Source organism: Bufo gargarizans, chromosome 5, assembly GCF_014858855.1.
Source record: "Bufo gargarizans isolate SCDJY-AF-19 chromosome 5, ASM1485885v1, whole genome shotgun sequence".
Classification (NCBI taxonomy): Eukaryota; Metazoa; Chordata; class Amphibia; order Anura; family Bufonidae; genus Bufo; species Bufo gargarizans.
Genome location: NC_058084.1, coordinates 376,443,057 through 376,461,232, shown reverse-complemented (window position 1 = coordinate 376,461,232; position 18,176 = coordinate 376,443,057). Strand labels below are relative to the sequence as shown.

Below are 18,176 nucleotides of genomic sequence, written 5' to 3'. Positions count from 1 at the left end.
CATTTTATAGAATGTCTGTTTTTCTCTGGATTCCGTATCTATAACTTCCAAGCCAGGCTATTATGATGAACGGAATCAAATACCCTTTTTACAATCCAAATATATCATATCAGTAGAATACACAACATTCAGATTTGAACTTTCCTCCTTCTCTTCGTAAGGCAACCTAGTTTTCATGCTCCTGCTGATTCCCTTAGATTATTTCCTGCTGTGTAATTCTACATATTCCTTAGTATAATACTATAAATACATCAGAAGTCAGGCACAGATTTGTATTGTGTCACAATGTTACCAGTACCTTTGTAAGCATCAAAGAATACTTTTAATGAGACTGTAAAATAGGAATCACAAATGTTACCGCTGCAGTAGGCGGCTTTATACAGAGTTGTTCCTTAGTTATTTTACTCCCTATAATGATGGTTGACATGTGATAAAGAATATGTGCATATGAAACAAAAGAGCCTCTGTGCCAGCCGTTCAAAGAACTCAGAAAGTAGATATTAGGCATCTTAACGTCAGAGAGAATCTGAAACAGCTAGCGGTAAAGGAAAAACATGTCAAGTTGAAAGAAAGACTCCCTTCCCCTTGCTTTTTCCCTATTCTAGTTTTAAATTTTATGATTTAAATTTAATTTATTTTCCACCAAGTTTATTTAGGTGATTACATTGTACCAATAAAGGGGTTTACAGTTTATAGAAATCCTTAGGATAGTTTATCAATATCAGATCAGTGGGGGTGTGACACCCATCACCCCCAGCGACCATCTGATCACACTTGGACGGGTAGCTGAGCTGCAGTAATCCAGTAAGTTCTTGTGCCGGCGGGTGCTGTGAACAGCTGGTCGGTGGAGGTACCAGGTGTCAGACCCCTCTGATCTGATACTTATAAACTATCCTAAGCATAAGTTACCGATATCTATGAACTGGAAAACCTCTTTAATAGAATATTTTTACAAGTGTCATATTTGTACGTTCTGTGTAAACTGTTAAAAGAATACCACTACTAACATACGCTACAGGTCTAGTAACATAGTTTATAAGGCTGAAAACCGATATCTGTCCATCTAGTTCAGCCTGTTATCCTGCAAGTTGATCCAGAGGAAGGCAAAAAAAAAAAAAAAAAAAACTGTGAGGTGGAAGCCAATTTTCCCCACTTTAGGGGGAAAAAAATCCTTCCTAACTACAATCAGAATAACTCGCTGGATCAACGACCCCTCTCTAGTAACTATAACCTGTATTATTATTACACTCTAGAAATACATTCAGGCCCCTCTTGATCTCTTTTAGTGAACTCCCCATCATCACCTCAGGCAGAGAGTTCCATAGTCTCACTGCTCTTACCGTAAAGAATCCTCTTCTATGTTTGTGCACAAACCTTCTAGCCTCCAGACGCAGAGGGTGTCCCCTCGTCACAGTCACAGTACTGGGGATAAATAGATGATGGGAGAGAGCTCTGTACGGACTCCTGATATATTTATACAGTCATTAGATCTCCCCTCGGTCATCTTTTTTCTAAAGTGAATAACCCAAATGTTGATAATCTTTCAGGGTATTGTAGACCTCCCATTCCAGTTATTACTTTAGTTGCCCTCCTATGTACCCTCTTCAGCTTTGCTATGGCTGCCTTGTTCACAGGAGCCCAGAACTGTACACAGTACTACATGTGTGGTGTGACTAGTGATTTGTAGAGTGGCAGGACTATGTTCTCATCACAGGCATCTATGCCTTTTTTGATGCAACCAATTATCTTATTGGCCTTTGCAGCAGCTGTCTGACACTGGTTTCTACAGCTTAGGAATTTTAGTGACCAGCAAACGAAGTCCTTTTCTATGTCGGTGTTACCCAGTGTTTTACCACTTAGTATGTACTGGTGACTTCCATTATTCCTTCCCATGTACATAACATTACATTTGTCATTGTTAAAGCTCATCTGCCACTTCTCTGCCCAAGACTTCAATCTATCCAGATCCATCTGCAGCCGTATACTGTGCTCTTCCGTATTAAATTACTTTACACAAAATATTTTACTGTGCAAGCCTTCTACAAGATCATTAATAAATATATTGAAGAGAATAGGGCCCAATACTGACCCCTGTGGTTCCCCACTACTGACAGAAAACAGAAGGTTGTTACTGTCACTATCACTGAACCAGTTACTTGCCCACATACAGACATTTTCTCCCAGTCCAAGCATTCTCATTTTATATGTGGTACAGTATCAAATGCTTTGTAGAAGTCCATATTTACGACATCCATTGATTCGGCTCGGTCAAGTCTAGTACTACCTCCTCATAGAAACTGATTACATTAGTTTAACATGACCGATCCCTCATGAAGCCATGCTGATATGGCGTTTTTCATCGAGGTACTCCAAGATAACATCTCTTAGAAAACCTTCAAACAGTTTATCTGCGACAGATGTTAAACTTACCGGCTATAGTTTCCGGGCTCTGTTTTTGGACCCTTTTTGAATATTGGTACCACATTTGCTATGCGCCAATCCTGTGGAACACTCCCTGTCAGTATATCCTTAAATATTAGAAATAAGGGTCTCGCTATGACATTACTTAATTCTCTTAGGAGACATGGATGTATGCCATCTGGTCCCTGCGATTTGTCTATTTTAATCTTTTTAGGATGCCCCTGTACTACTTCCTGGGTCAGACAGGGCACTTTTAATGGGAAATTTACTTTTACATTCTGCATTTCATCTGAGTTTTCCTCAGTGAATACAGTGGAGAAAAAAATATTTAATAGCTTTGCTTTCTCCTCATCGCTCTCTTCAGATTTATACTTTTTACCATTTATATAATTGAAGCACATTTTAGGGTTAGTTTTACTCTCTTTGGCAATTAATCTCTCGGTCTCTGGTTTGGCTGCTTTTATTTGTTTTTTACATATTCTATTTTTTTCCTTATAGTTTTTCAATGCTTCCTCGCTACCCTCCTCTTTTAGTGATTTAAATGCTTTCTTTTTGTCATGTATTGCTTTCTTTACATTTCTATATATGGACATTGTTTTTGTTTTTTTTCTTGTTCCTCCTTTTATTCCCACACAATTAGATTTTACAATGCTTTTAAAAATATCGTATTTTGTGGCTGTATTTTTATTTTTGAGGACTTTGTCCCAGTTAGTTAGGCCTATGGCCTCTCTTAGTTGGATAAAAATTAGCTTTTTTGTTTGGTATTTTTGTTCCTCCCTGAAGAAACACTCTTTTGAATGACAATTGGAAGATTATTACTTTATGGTCACTATTTCCCAGGTGTCCTTCAACCTGCACATCTGTTGTTCTGTCAGATCTATTGGTTAATACCAAGTCCAGTATGGCTGTCCCTCTTGTCAGGTCCTGAACCAGTCAGGAAAGGTAATTGTCGTTAGTTATTGTCAAGAACCTGTTTCCTTTATGAGATTTACAGGTTTAAGTTTCCCAGTCTATATCTGGGTAGTTGAAGTCCCCCATAATAACCACCTCATGATTTACCGCCTCGTCTATCTGGTTTAGAAGTAGATTTTCTGTGGACTCAGGAGTTTATTATAAGCCACCTAATACACCAATTAGTATTTTATCATAGTTTTTGCCTCCATGTATTTCTACCCACAGTGACTTCACATGTTCTTCTCCTTCACTTATATCTTCTCGGACTGTGGGCTTTAGACAGGACTTTACATAAAGGCAGACCCCTCGCCCTCTCAGGCTTTTATGATCCTTTCTAAACAGACTGTAACCCTGTACATTAACCGCCCAGTCATAGCTGTCATCCAGGCATGTCTCAGTTATTCCCACTATGTCATAGTCCTCCTCACACATCACCATAAAGAGAAGCATCATCACAGGCCTTTCACCAAGCCAGCTAGTACTCTGCTTTGCACTGACAAGGGACAAAAAAAACCCCCACCAAAATACTGCCTGTGGATGGGGCTTTTTCCCTTATGGAGTAGATTTTGGTTTGGCATAGCCTTTGTCATGTTGCAAGATAGGTGGCACTAGGGAGACCGTTTTCAGTCTTTCTGGAGGAGAGCTATTTTGCCTCACATACAGTACTAAGAGTCAAACTACAGGGTCCCTAAACTCCTATCATAAATGCTACCTGTGTAGCAGCATTTTATAAGAGACCACTTGCTAAAGCTCTGTTCACACTGGCTTTTCCACAATTTTTACTGAAAAAGAAAATACCAGTATTGGCTTCTATTGGATTTTGTGACAGTCAAATTCTGTTCAATCAGCTCTGCTTTTACACTACTGTACTCTGCAAGAAAATAAAATTTGATCAATCCCATTCATGTCAATATATCTTAGGCTTTTATTAAATATACTTATAAGATGACTATGAAATATTGGGTCAGGAAATGTGATGACTTTTGCTCTTTATCTAATTTACATTACTGTTATATCCCTTGCACTGTATGTACCACCTGATGTCAACCTTGAAAATAAACATTTTCTCTACAGTTTACATCATGCATCTTACTAACAGGTCAGAGAAATATTTTTTTTGTGGGAGTGCTACTTTAACTCTTTCCCTTTCAAGGATTATCTCATACGTCCTTACAGGGTGGTACTTCAGTAGTCAGTATGAGATACATCTGTGCTCCTGACAGATATATGTTTCAGGCTTTATAGCAGCTAAGAATCTAAGCTTTAAAATAAGACAAGGATGGTATTGCTAGACACGATATATCCCAAGATACAGCTGGATAGAGATGGGAACTGTATATACCTACAGCTCCCATTTCTGACTTCATTTCTAAAGGCTCTATCTCTGGCTGTATAGCAGAGCTGTATGTGAAAAGTGTCTGGCTACCAGAAGTGCAAAACGTCCAAAAACACCTGCCAGCGAAAAGCTATAGAAAGGGTTTGCAACTACTTTTTTTTATTGTTCATTTTGCTTCCTAAACTCAAAGTTAAGCAACAACTGTAAAAAAGTACCATTTTGCTTCTAGAGAGTGTAAGTTCTTCACCTAGCTGTTGGTGCTTCTGATGTGACGTTAAACAGTCGGCGGACTGCTCTCTCTCTGCTCCGTCACATACTTCTCTCACGGCCACATGGTCAGATTGTCTAGATGCAGTTTTGGAAACCAAAACCAGAAAAGAGCAGACTTCCTATATATCCTTTATACTTTCACCCCTCTTATTATCCACTTCTGATTTGGGCTTCCAAAATTGCGTGCAGAAACCTGACCATGTGGCCGTACCCTTACAGATAACAGCCGAGTGGGGAGAGGATTCAATGAGGGCAGGTCTCATAAGCTATAGATAGAGAGGAGAGCACACACAAGGCAGCTGCATCCTGGAGACACTAACATGCTCTTAAATTACAGCACATAACCAAAGTGTCACGTCACAGTTGCGAGATGAAGCAAGTCTCACGATATTTGCAGCAAGATCGCAAAGATGTAAGTCTTTAATTTTTTACTCCATATTTTCACATTATCATATAATAGTATGAAACTATGATTACAAATTACACAAAATGACCATTTATTTCACATGTAAAAACACTTTTTACTGTTTTCAATCCTGTACAGCTTCATAAAATACAAAATGCCGTTAACTGAGTTAATTTACATGCACGTATATTAACTGCTTACGATTCTCACAGCCCATAAAGAAAAGTTGTACATATTTTATGTGGAGAGGAAACAAATTATAAGAATGAAAAAGCAATATCTGTGCTATCAAGTATTCGGCAGCAGCCATCACATATACTGCAATAGTTAAAACAAGATACTGTCCATTCATGGAGGATATTATTATTACAGCTGTAAAAATAATGGCAGACACCATATATCCTTGCTGAACAATATAAGCAGAATATAAACATACCCCAAAAATGTTTTACTTGCTGACCCCTTGTTTCAATCTACCCTTTAATAAATCTGCATAATCTGATTCTTCAAGACACTAAAATGGCATTTACTACTTAAAGTCATTTAGGTTGGTAAAAGAACCACTACTGACTACTATCTACAGCAGCAGTCTCCAACCTGCGGCTCTCCGGCAGCTTCAAACTACTACTCTCAGCATGATGTCAGAGCCGAAGGTTCGGAACCACCACTCCATAGCTTGTCCATAAATATAATTTTTATCTAATAAGTAATGGAATACACTTGAAAGTTATTGATTGACACAATCGTATTGTCATCTTTGGTTTTAGCACTTGCTTTTCAGGAGCAGTTTTAAAGCCTAAATGGCAGCAAGCCTCCAGAGAACACATATGTCCTCCTTTCCATTACTGGATATGGCGTAAGACAGGGAAGACAATGCTACAAATTAGCTGCCTCAGGTATGTGTATATTCCATAGCTGTGCATCCATTGGAGGCGGTGGAAGTTTCCTGCGGAGAGGATCTCACAGCCAGTGCAAACTGTGCTCAGACATAAGTGTTTGTGCAGGAGATTTTCATTCTCACTTCAGCTCTGGAATCCTGTGCTGACCAGGCAGTCATAACGTCGCTCCTGGAAGAGATCACGTCAAGCATTACAAACATGAAACCGCTTGCAAGTCCAAATGACAGTCTCCGTTATCTAATCATGTGATATCACCATCATCCAGAGAACTATAATGATGACGGGTATTCCCATCTCTGGGAGTCCCAGAAACAGCACGGCACTACACTGTTTCCACATCTCAAAAGTTTATGGATGTTTCAGTTGTTCCAACCACCTCTGGCTGCCACATCCAGTTTCCAGGGGTTTGGGTGGGGAAAGGGGGGCATTCTTGGGACCAGTATCTATCAGACATTTATAGAATACCCTGTGGATATGCTATCAATGCTTGAGATAATAGTACAAGCTTACCCTCTGGGAACTGTTCTCATTTCTCGTAATCACGTGAAAACTTGGCAAAACTGAAACCTGTAGGTTAGATTAATACTAACCTAATACATATGTACGGAAACCACAATAAAAAGGTATTCCACATATAGCAACATTCCAGGTTTTTACATGTTGTCATCCAAGTACCTAAAAACTTTTCTCAGGTGATCCCTTAAATAAAGAAATGCAGAGTACATAGACAACAACTGCTGCTGCACATTACTGAGATTACAGCAGTAGTTGTCAAAACATCCCCATGTAGGCTAGAGATATTCTTTAAATGATGACTAATCTTTCACACAACTTTGCATAAATCAATAGTACAAGCGACCACAAGAAACTTTATAACATGTTTTATCAGTGAAATTTTTTGTTGTTCTCCTGTTATTATCTGTTCACCAGCATCCCCGCTAATTGATTTTCACTTTGAAAAATGCCTCATTCCTGTCCAGGATGGTTCATCTGTGCAGAAGGATCATATTACACTTGTCAATGCAAATCTATGGAGATGGGAGGTGAAGGAGTGAGCAGGAACTCAGAGAGGCACAGACAAAGAAAGGCATGGCTACATAGGAAGCTTATAGCTCAACACAAGTGCTTCATTCACAACCATGCAGGTCAGTACTTCTGTAATGTCCTTCATTATCCTGATCCTGCTTCTGAGTGACTGTGAGACGGTTAGGAAGGGGATTCTCCTTTATTTTCTGTGTGCAGTAGATGGCAGCTAGTCTCCACCCACCATGTCTGAGAGAACTGCTCAGTTATTCAGATATTCAGCAAGCACAGGGGAAAACTGCTACAAATGCCAGATACACATGATAAAATGGCCAGAAATAGTGTTAGGCTGGGTTCACACGGGCGTGACGGATTTGTTCAGGATGCGTCCCGGTTGTATTGCGGCAAACCCGCGCGAGTAGGTATGCAATTGCAGTCAGTTTTGACTGTGATTGCGTTCCGTTGTTTAGTTTTTATCGCGCGGGTGCAATGTGTTTTGCACGCGCGTGATAAAAAAATGAGTGTAGTACCCAGACTCGAACTTCTTCACTGAAGTTCAGGTTTGGGTTAGGTGTTGTGTAGATTGTATTATTTCCCCTTATAACATAGTTATAATGGAAAATAATAGCATTCTGAATACATAATGCATAGTACAATAGGGCTGGAGGGGTTAAAAAAAAAAATAATTTAACTCACCTTAATCCACTGGTTCGCGCAGCCTGCATCTCTTCTGTCTTCATCTGTGAGGTAAAGGACCTGTAATGACGTCACTGTGCTCATCACATGATCCATATCCATGGTGATGGACCATGTGATGAGCGCAGTGACGTCATCACAGGTCCTTTACCTCACAGATGAAGACAGAAGAACAGAAGAGATGCCGGCTGCGCGAACAAGTGGATCAAGGCGAGTTACATTTTTTATTTAATTTTTTTTAACCCCTCCAGCCCCATTTTACTTAGCATTCTGTATTCAGAATGCTTTTATTTTCCCTTATAACCATGTTATAAGGGAAAATAATAATGATCGGGTCTCCATCCCGATAGTCTTCTAGCAACCGTGCGTGAAAATCGCACCGCATCCGCACTTGCTTGCGGATGCTTGCGATTTTCACGCAGCCCCATTCACTTCTATGGGGCCTGCGTTGCATGTAAAACACACAATATAGAGCATGCTGCGATTTTCACGCAACGCACAAGTGATGCATAAAAATCACTGCTCATGTGCACAGCCCCATAGAAATGAATGGGTCCGGATTCAGTGCGGGTACAATGCGTTCACCTCACCCAGAAATCTCGCCCGTGTGAACCCAGCCTTATTCCTCATCTACACACCATGCTTTGGTGAATGAAGAGTTTGTTGAAAGGTCAGTGAAGTTTTAAGCACTACAGAAAAAAATGAGTGTCACAAAAGAAACTGTACAGACTGCACTTTGCCAATTTTTCTGTAGTGTTACAAGCAAACTGCCGATCCAGCTTTCAGCTGAGGCCCTTAATTTTATTGAAAACTGACCACAGGCTTACACATGGGGAGGGGTAGACCACAACGGGCATTTGCTGTCTGGTCTTATATAGCATACATGTATGGAAACATTAAAATACTGTATGCATTGGCTCTGCAGGGAGCAGCCATGGAGGTTGGTGGTAAATGTGTCTGGCATGGTATGGTGGCATAAGGTTGACTATTACAGCTATGGGTACTTTGCTATGAGAGCACCAACTGTGACTAATATATGTTCTTGTGCATCTGTCCATGTCTATGATCTCACAGACTGCCTGTGATAAAAGTAGTCTGAAATGGCCAATTTTGAACATTTCAGTTAAACATGGTATGAAAATTCAATGCAACCCATCACTTGGCATTTTGTGGAAGCCCAACATGTTGTTTTTTTTATTTTTATTTTTATTGCCTCCCTGGTCAGTTTAGTCATTGTATGTTGGTGGGATTGTGTCTAGAAACCATCCCATGTATAGCGGGATTTTGACAAATATATGCCCCATGACAGCCTGGTGGAAAGGAAACCATGCGAAAAGACCATAGTTTTTTTCATTTTTATTCCTGGCAACCTGCTTTCAGGTCTTGAGCTCGGAGTGATTTGCCACCAAACAGAGAATCAGATATTAGAGCAGTAGCCAAAGCGGCATAATTATGTTGTTTCAGGCTGGGTTCACATTGTGGTTTTTTCCAAGCATTTAATGTCTACATTGGGGAAAACAAAGGATACAAAAACATAGCACACCACACTTTTCTATCCTGCAGAGTCTGGTAAAAAAAAAAAAAAAAAAACATTAATGTACAGTATTTGTATTTTTTTTTTTACAATGGATTTCTATGGTGAACAGATGCATTGTATTTGTATTTGTTAAATGCTTGGCAAAAAAGTGATGTGAACCCAGTCTTACTTCCACAGATATTGACATATTTAGCAAAAATGACAGCATACATTAACGTACAGTATATGTTTTTTTACATTCGATTTCTATGGTGATGGATGCCACTGTATGGCATCCGTTTAACATATACGTTTTTTGTGGTGTGAACGCAACCTAAATTCCACAGGTATTGACATATTTTGCAAAAATGATAGTAGGGACGTACGGCCATACTGGTTGTCACTCACAATCACCATCTATTATTTTGTTCAATAAATAGGAAAGAGTCATTTTTGCCATGCAGAGATGAGAAAGAAGCCAAGTCAAAAGTGCAAGCAGCGTTCAGGTGTCCGCCTGCTGAGCGGAGCGGAGCCCAAACGCGGATCCGCGTCCACTCAGAATGCATTAGTGCTGGATGGATGCGTTCGGGGCCGCTTGTGAGAGCCTTTAAATAGAACTCACAAGCGGAGCCCCGAACGCAAATGTGAAAGTAGCCTAAGACTGCATTTCCTATGGTCACATTTCAAAAATGGCACTGTACCATTACAGGAAAATGCCAACATCTCAGTATATACTGATTAAACATATAGAAGTCCCTTCTCTGGGTGCAGCCCCTCAAGTTGTGCCCATACACATTCAATACATGGGTTTTCTTTGGTAATATAACTTACCACTGGATTGAGTTACAAATGTCACTTTATATGATAGCACCATGCCTACAATACAGAGGACACAGGCGATGAATCCGAAGACCTGAAAGGAAAAAAGGAAACCATGATATATATATATACATACATACACACTATTCCAAATGTGGAACATCACTGGTCAGAAAGTATCAAAATTACTTACAGTTCTGAGACTTTTGAACTTCTGAATGTACAAAGTATGCAACACAAAACTACTGAGCTCAGGGATACTGTTTTATATAGAATGTAAAAATTACAATTCATTTTAAAATTGTCTAAACATACTAGAAAAACTCGATTGGACCAGCTAAATTAGATCATTGAAACCAGGACAATGTATTTTTCCTGCAGGTATCCATCCCAATACAGGATACAATTACCATCGTAATAATCTTAGATAGTGGGCCAGATGTATAGACACTGCTATGAATTCCGTTTAGTTCTGAATAAAGTACCACTATTGTATTCAGCAGAATGTAATCGTCTAGTGGTGGAGTCCTCTGATCATACTTTTATGACATATCAAATATGCCCTGAGAGTCTATGGTGGGAAACAGCAACGGTGATGGTATTCCTATTCTAGATACTGAGCACACTACATGCATCTAGCGGTGTACTGCTAGTAGGGAAGGTATGGGGGTTGCAGCTGTTGCTATTACTAACGGGACCCTAAAGCTCACCACATACACTGACTGGCTTACTTCTTCTCTGCCATCATTGCAGAATGTCTAGTGGTGTGCATGTCTGGATACAGAGCACTCTGAAGCGGGAGGGAGAAATAGTCTGCAGCCCCGGAATCGGGAAGACAAGGAATAGGGACTCAGAATACGCATGCTGCGCTGTGTCAGGCAGCAAGAATGTTTGTCCACTTGTTTAACTGGTACGTGCATTGTACAGCAGACTTCACATCTCTTTAGCCATAACGGCAGGCAGATGTGGAGACCACCCAGTGAGTCACTGCAGGGAGTATTTATATTTTGGGGGGTTGGCAGAAAGGGGGCGCTATTGCTTTGCTGCAGCAATACTACCTTCTGGAGTGCATAAAGTGGATCATTTAAGGACACAAAGGTGAATATAACTATGGGGCAGCATATAGGGCCAATATGATTTTGTAGGGGCACAGAACGGAGCAACTATTTGTAAGGAGTTTCAATTGGGTAGTATTACTGTGCAGGAGCATACATGAAGCCACCTTTACTGTGGGGCACAAAAGGAGCACTATTAGTTTGCGAGGGACACAAAAGAGGGGATTGTTACTGTGTGGGACACAAAGGGGGCTACTATCAATTTGTGGGGCACAGAAAAGGACACTATTACTGTGTTAGGACAACAAGGAAGCATTATCATTCTGTAGTGGACATGGTGGTCTGGGCCCAAAGTGAAGAAAAGGGAAAGCGGATGACTCCCATCAGAAAAGACATGACCTTTGAATCACTGTCTGCAACTGTACCAGAGCAGGCTGGACTGCAGGCCCAAGCACCAGGGTCCGTGAGCCTTTAGCGGTTTGCTGCTTTTTATAACTGCACTAACTGTAATGCTACCATACTGTATGTACCGGTACGTATGTTTTCAATAATTCTGAATAACCAAATATCTCTTAATAACCTCTAAAAAGACCCCATGCCCAGTATAGCAGAGCTGAAAATGCGAAGATGAATACTGCGCTGAAACAGAGAACTCAATATATTATCTTACCGATCCAGCTACTAATCCACCAACGCCAGAACTTTTGACAGCAGCCACAATGGAGCCGATAAAGACCAGGAAGGTACATATGGCATAGTGTAACAATTCCTAGAATGAAAGAAACCCCCTCAAAAAATGAACTGATGTTCTAATACACATTCTCATTATACTAGTACAACTTCTTGGAGTTCACAAGTTCATTTAGTAATATATGTATTTTCTCATCACTGCACTGGGCTTGTGGAGAAGAATCCTCTACTACAGGGGTACTCAACTGGCAGACCGCGGTCCATATATGCCAGCTGTCCGGACCCCTGCCATCCCTTCAGCTCGCTCCTCCAGCGCCTGCATGGGGAGGAGCTTCTGCTCTTTCCAGCGCACTGGGCGCTTCCTAATCTCCCAGGAGCGCGCTGAAAGAGACAGGTCCCTCCACATGCAGGCACCAGAGCTTTCATCCGGCACGTGGAGGGAGCCGTCTCCCTCAGTGCGCTCAGTGTGTTTACAGGTCCCTTCTCTCCTGCAGCAGCGGCACGTAAGGGAGCTTCAAGCTCCAAAGGACACATACGTGCTGCTGGAGAGGGGGGTGGACATCACCACTGCCACCAATTAAATAAAGTTCACATTTGGGGGGGGGAGGGGGGCGGTGGAGAGGGGTACAGACAGGCGGGAACCCGTCACTGACTGCAGGAAAGGACTCCAGGGTGTCAGTGTCGTGTTCCCATCTTTCCTGGGCCTCTCTGTAAAGTTAAAGGTAAGGATTTTAAATAAAGATAAAGCCCCATCAAACCACGATAGTTTTGTTCCACATCCAATCCCCATTATTGGGGGATTGGATGTGGACCCCTTCATTTCAATGGGGCTGCAAAAGATGCAGACAGCGCACACTGTGCTGTCTGCATCTTATGTGGCCCCATTGTAATTAAAGGGAACCTGTCATCAACTTGATGCTGCCCATAACTAATGGCAGAATAAAGTAGAGACAGGTGAGATTTCAGCGGTCTGTCATTTATAAGTTAAAAGTAAGTGGTTGCTGAAAACCAACATCACAATCACTGCAGACTGGGCCTGGCCCGGCCACCTGAGAAGTCCTGGTTATTCATGATCTCCTGCTCTCCTGCCACCTGCTGATGGCTGACCGTCTTCTACCTAGTTTTCTCCCTATCTCTCTAGTAGAGAACTGCCAATCATCAGCAGATGGGCGGGATAGCAGGAGGTTATGAATAACCATGACTCTTCTCAGGTAGATTTGACTCTTTTTCCAGGCCCGGGCTGCAATGATTATGATGCTGGTTCTCGGCAACCACTTGCTTTTAGCTCATGAGTGACACACCGCTGACATCAGCATTTCTGTTACAAATTTATGCACTCAGTGAGGTCATCATAAAGTTGATGACAGGTTCCCTTTAATACATATGTCTGTTCTGTGGCTTAGGTTGCCACCCGGCCAGTAGTTCACCGGCAAGGCTGGTATTTTAGTTCCCCTGCCGGAATTTTCCTGTAAGGACTGTTACTAATGAGTGCTTCCATCGTGGAGCACTCATTAGTACAGCCTTTACCTCCACCGCCACTTGTGCTAATCAAAAAAATTAAATAAATTACCTCCCCCTCCATTTGCTCACGCTGTGGGGAACACTCCCTGCTGACTGGAAGCTCAGGATAGGACCTGCAAAACATCATCACGTTGGCGGACCAGTCCTGTCATGAGTTTCCGGTGAGCAGCGAATGTTCACCGCGGCGAGATGAATGTTTTTTTTTTTTAATTAATTATTTTTTAAAAAAATTTAAAGCAGAGAAGCAGGCACTAATGGGGGCATTAGGGCATTACTCTTACTGAGGCACTAATGTGGGCATTACTAATTCTGGGGGGGCACTAATGGGGGCATACTATTAATTAGGCAATATGAATTCTAGGGGGCGCTAATAAGGGCATTATTTATTCTGGGTGGCACTAATAGGGGTATTAATATTACTGGGGGGCACAGTATGACAGTGACGTAACACACCATGTTAAGCAACGCCCCCACAACTTGGCCAGTATTTTTTGTTGGGAAAGGTGGCAACCCTATCTGCAGCCCTCAAAAAAGAAAGAGAAAAAATGACAGTTTTTACACTTGCAAAGTACAAAGTTTGCAAGGCATTAAAAAGATATCATCTTTACTGTTGGCGCTCAGCTTGGACCTTCACCTGACTGCAGACCCAGGTATGTGGACCTTTAATAAAACTAGTTGAGTACCCCTGCTCTACTATCTAAAATATAACATTAATCATTGTAAGTGATCAACCAGAACTCATTTCTAACAATCTCACGTGCTCTTAAGAATAATTTGATACAAGGAAGGAGGGCATTTGCCGTCCAGCCTCATCAGCCACCGCCACTGAGAACTATAAATGCTTTTTGAGTAATGAGCCATACAAGCATATTAAAGATTTACCTACCGCTAGCGGCCACGAGACACAAGTGAGCATCCTGTAAATCCGGAATAGGTTCACCACATAAAAGATAATTATGAGGATCATGAAGCAAATTGTGACAACTTCAAAATAGCGGTAAGCACTGTAGTCTGTCCAGTTGGAGAACGTCACGCAAAGAAAGGCAATCAGCAAACACAGCTGGAAGAAAGTAAATGGAGAAACCAAGAATAAAAAAAATACATACATTAGTCAGACGTAAAAAAAGGACATCTACAAATCTTATAAAAAATAAAAATCTAATTAAATGGCAATAGTATATACCAATCATGTGGGTAAAGTAAAACAGTGGGAGATGGTCCTTTATGTCAAGGTCAAGGCACTGGACGATATGATTGACATTTGGATATGTTACTTATAGACCTGAATCAAAACCTTGCACGCCAGAGGTCTCTCTCCTGTCAACTGCATGTCAGAGAGAGCCAGAGGATGGAGACTATGACAGTCATTTATGTTTGTTTTTAGTAAATTGGCCATATAGTGCTTTATAGAGTAAAGAAATGGCTGTGAAATAGGTTAACACAGTCCTTTATTAATTGCCTCTGACTACATCTGAAATAACAGCTCCCATGCAGGTCTATGTGTCTCCATGGTAACCGACTACAAACGGTGTAATCTGCTTCTGCAGTCATATTTACTTCTATTTGTTTTCTAATTCTCAATAACTGAGTGAATGTATGTTAGCAAGACATACGGAACAAATGAAAGGAAGTACGACTAAATAATCAGACTACACCATTTTTTGTAGTCTGTTACCACGGAGATGCATTGGAGTTGTAGACACAAAATGATGTGAAACTCTACTTTCAAAGTTGCTTTATTTTGGGAGTGTTGGAACAATAAAACGATGATGATGTGACGATGGCAGGCCTATTTACCTGTAGACATGATTAACCCTTTCCCACCCTCCGCCATGCATGTACAAGTCAGGTCTTTAAAAGGGAATCGCTCAATAAATCCATGCTATTAAAATCAGCTTGCATGTCTGGGTGCTCCACGAGCTTCAACCCTTGTATTGTGCAAGTGCCGAACACAGTGGCGATAGCGCTGCCACAAGACTTCAGGGCCAGGCATTAATAAGTCTACGTGCCTGGCCCTGTCAGTCAAAGAGGTGGGGGTGCCGCATGTACAGAGTGAGCGGCGCAATAGCAATGCTCTTGTTGCAACATAGGAGCAAGAACATTCAGCTGGCAAGTGCTCATCGGACATGTAAGCTGATTTTAATAAGATGGATTCCTTTAACCATGGCGCCCGCTCCATAGGCATCATAGCCACTGGGTTTCTGCTGTTTTAAACAGCATAATTTTGTAGCTAATGTCTGATCATTTAACCCCCTCAGATTTCGTGGTCAAGTTTTTATTATTTTTTAAAAGTATTAAAACACTAGAAAAACTACAAAAAATGTGGTATCAGGGCAGATTTTATTACACATTTCCTTTAAGGCCAGTTTCACACGCAGTATTTTGGTCAGTATTTGTAAGACACTTATAGAATAAGGGGGTATTCAATATTTAATTTCCTTCAGTTTTGTGGTGTTATATAGCCCAGAAATTGCAGCTCACAGCATGGTAGTTTTCACTTTCCAGTTTCAAGATAGCACAAGATGCCACAAGTGTATTATGAGTAGAGATGAGCGAATTTCATATTTTGAAATCCGTTCACGCTTCATTTGGTGGTAAAAGCAGAATTGCGTTATGGATTCCGTTACCACGGACCATAACTCAATTCTATGACGGAATGCATAACGGAATGCATTTAAAGGCATTCAGTTATTCATTCCATCATAATAGAAGTCTATGGACTGCAAAACGGATCCGTCTCGTTTGCGTTATGCATTCTGTCATAGAATTGCGTTATGGTCCATGGTAACAGAATCCATAACGCAATTTTGCTTTTACCACAAAACAAAGCATGAACGAATTTCATAACATGAAATTCGCTCATCTCTAATTATTATGTAATGGCAGGCTTGTGGGGATTGGCCAAACTCTCTAATGCCCCTGGTGGCTTGACCAAAATGGTTTACTTGAATTTTCAATACCTGCAAACCATGTCTTCTCTTTTCTCTAGCCACCTACCTCGGCCATTACCTGCACACCTATTCCCCTATTTTATTCCCCCATAACATGTGGACGCCCTCAGCTTCTGGTCTAAATTGCAATATTAAACTGTGAGAGACCTTATGTCCAAGATAGGCTCTGACTCCAACTTTTGCTCAGAAAATCTCCCTACTGGGAATTTTCTAAACATGCTACTCCAGAGGATCTGACATGGCTAGAAAAAAAATAAAAAACCACTGACAAAGAACCCATGGCCCCCAAATTGATCTCTCTCTTTTATCATATGATATCAACATTTAAAAAGAGATGCGTTCTGGCCTACTTGAGAAGCTGGGAAAAAGACTTGAATACATCTTTCACAGACCCTGAAACAATGGCCATTCACTTGAAGTCACATGGGTTTTCCCGATGTATCCGTACTCAAGAACATTCTTTTAAGGCCTCATGCACACGGACGTTTTTTTTGCGGTCCGCAAAAACGGTTTCCGTTGTTCCGTGATCTGTGTCCGTTTTTTCTTCCGTGGGTCTTCCTTGATTTTTGGATGATCCACGGACATGAAAAATGAAAAAAAAAAAAAAATCTAAGTCAAGTTTGCCTTTAAAATGATAGGAAAAAACGGACACAGATCATGGACGCGGATGACAATCTTGTGTGCATCCGTGATTTTTCACTGACCCATTGACTTGAATAGGTCCGTGAACCGTTGTCCGTGAAAAAAATAGGACAGGTCATATTTTTTTCACGGACTGGAAACACGGATCACGGACACGGATGACAAACGGTGCATTTTCAGATTTTTCCATGGACCCATTGAAAGTCAATGGGTCTGCAGAAAAAAACCGGAACAACGGCCGCGGATGCACACAACGGTCGTGTGCATGAGGCCTAAAAGGTGATGACTAGATGGTATAATTATCCGCAGAAGCTTAAACAACTGCGGCTATCCCAATCTGATTTATGTTGGAGATGCGGAAATGAGGTGGGTACACACATATTATTTAAGTTATTGTCACCAAGATTAGTCTATCCCCTGAGATGGTCCTGTTGTGGTTGCTTAACTCCTCCTGGACACCCTCCAGATATAATTTGCCCACATTACTAGTTCAAGCAGCCAGCAGCTGCCTAAGCAGATAACCCCCTTCTATGGATCTCTGGTATAATAAACTAAACCAACATTAAAGAAAGGAGAAATTGTCCAGTTGGGTATCCAGGCAACATTCAAAATTTTTGAAGCTTTGGCAACCATGGAGACAGTTCAGGTTAACCCACGTGGGAAGGCTTTCTACAAAATTTTGGAGTGTGTCTATGAAAATGTATGGCCATTTATCCAGAAGAACTTTCATGAGGTCAAACACTGATGTTGGACGAGAGGGTCTGGATCATAATCTCTGTTTTAATTCATCCCAAAGGTGTTTGATGGGGTTGAGGTGAAGGTTCTTTGGGGGCCAGTCAAGTTCTTCCACAACAAACTCACCCAACCATGCCTTTATGGACCTTACTTTATGCTCTGGGACACAGTCATGCTGGAACAGAAAAGGGCTTTCACACAATTGTATACAGTCTTGGCATGCTGTAGTATTAAGAGTTCCT

The 18,176-nt window shown here is 41.2% G+C and overlaps 1 protein-coding gene across 2 annotated transcripts in view; it reads right to left on the bottom strand.

Annotated features, from left to right (window-relative positions):
* Nucleotides 1-5,383: 5,383 nt before the first annotated feature.
* Nucleotides 5,384-18,176, bottom strand: part of CMTM7 (CKLF like MARVEL transmembrane domain containing 7) — a 51,013-nt gene continuing 38,220 nt past the window's right edge. The window contains exons 2-5 of one of the 2 annotated variants that reach the window (XM_044294768.1): nucleotides 14,493-14,666; nucleotides 12,066-12,164; nucleotides 10,353-10,434; nucleotides 5,384-6,454 (exon numbers count right to left, since the gene is read on the bottom strand). In XM_044294768.1, coding sequence (XP_044150703.1) covers nucleotides 6,441-6,454; nucleotides 10,353-10,434; nucleotides 12,066-12,164; nucleotides 14,493-14,666 — 369 coding nt within the window. In that variant the 3' untranslated portion in view covers nucleotides 5,384-6,440. Of the gene's footprint in view, nucleotides 6,455-8,523; nucleotides 9,572-10,352; nucleotides 10,435-12,065; nucleotides 12,165-14,492; nucleotides 14,667-18,176 lie in introns of those variants that run through there. The other variant, XM_044294770.1, reaches the window with a different exon arrangement.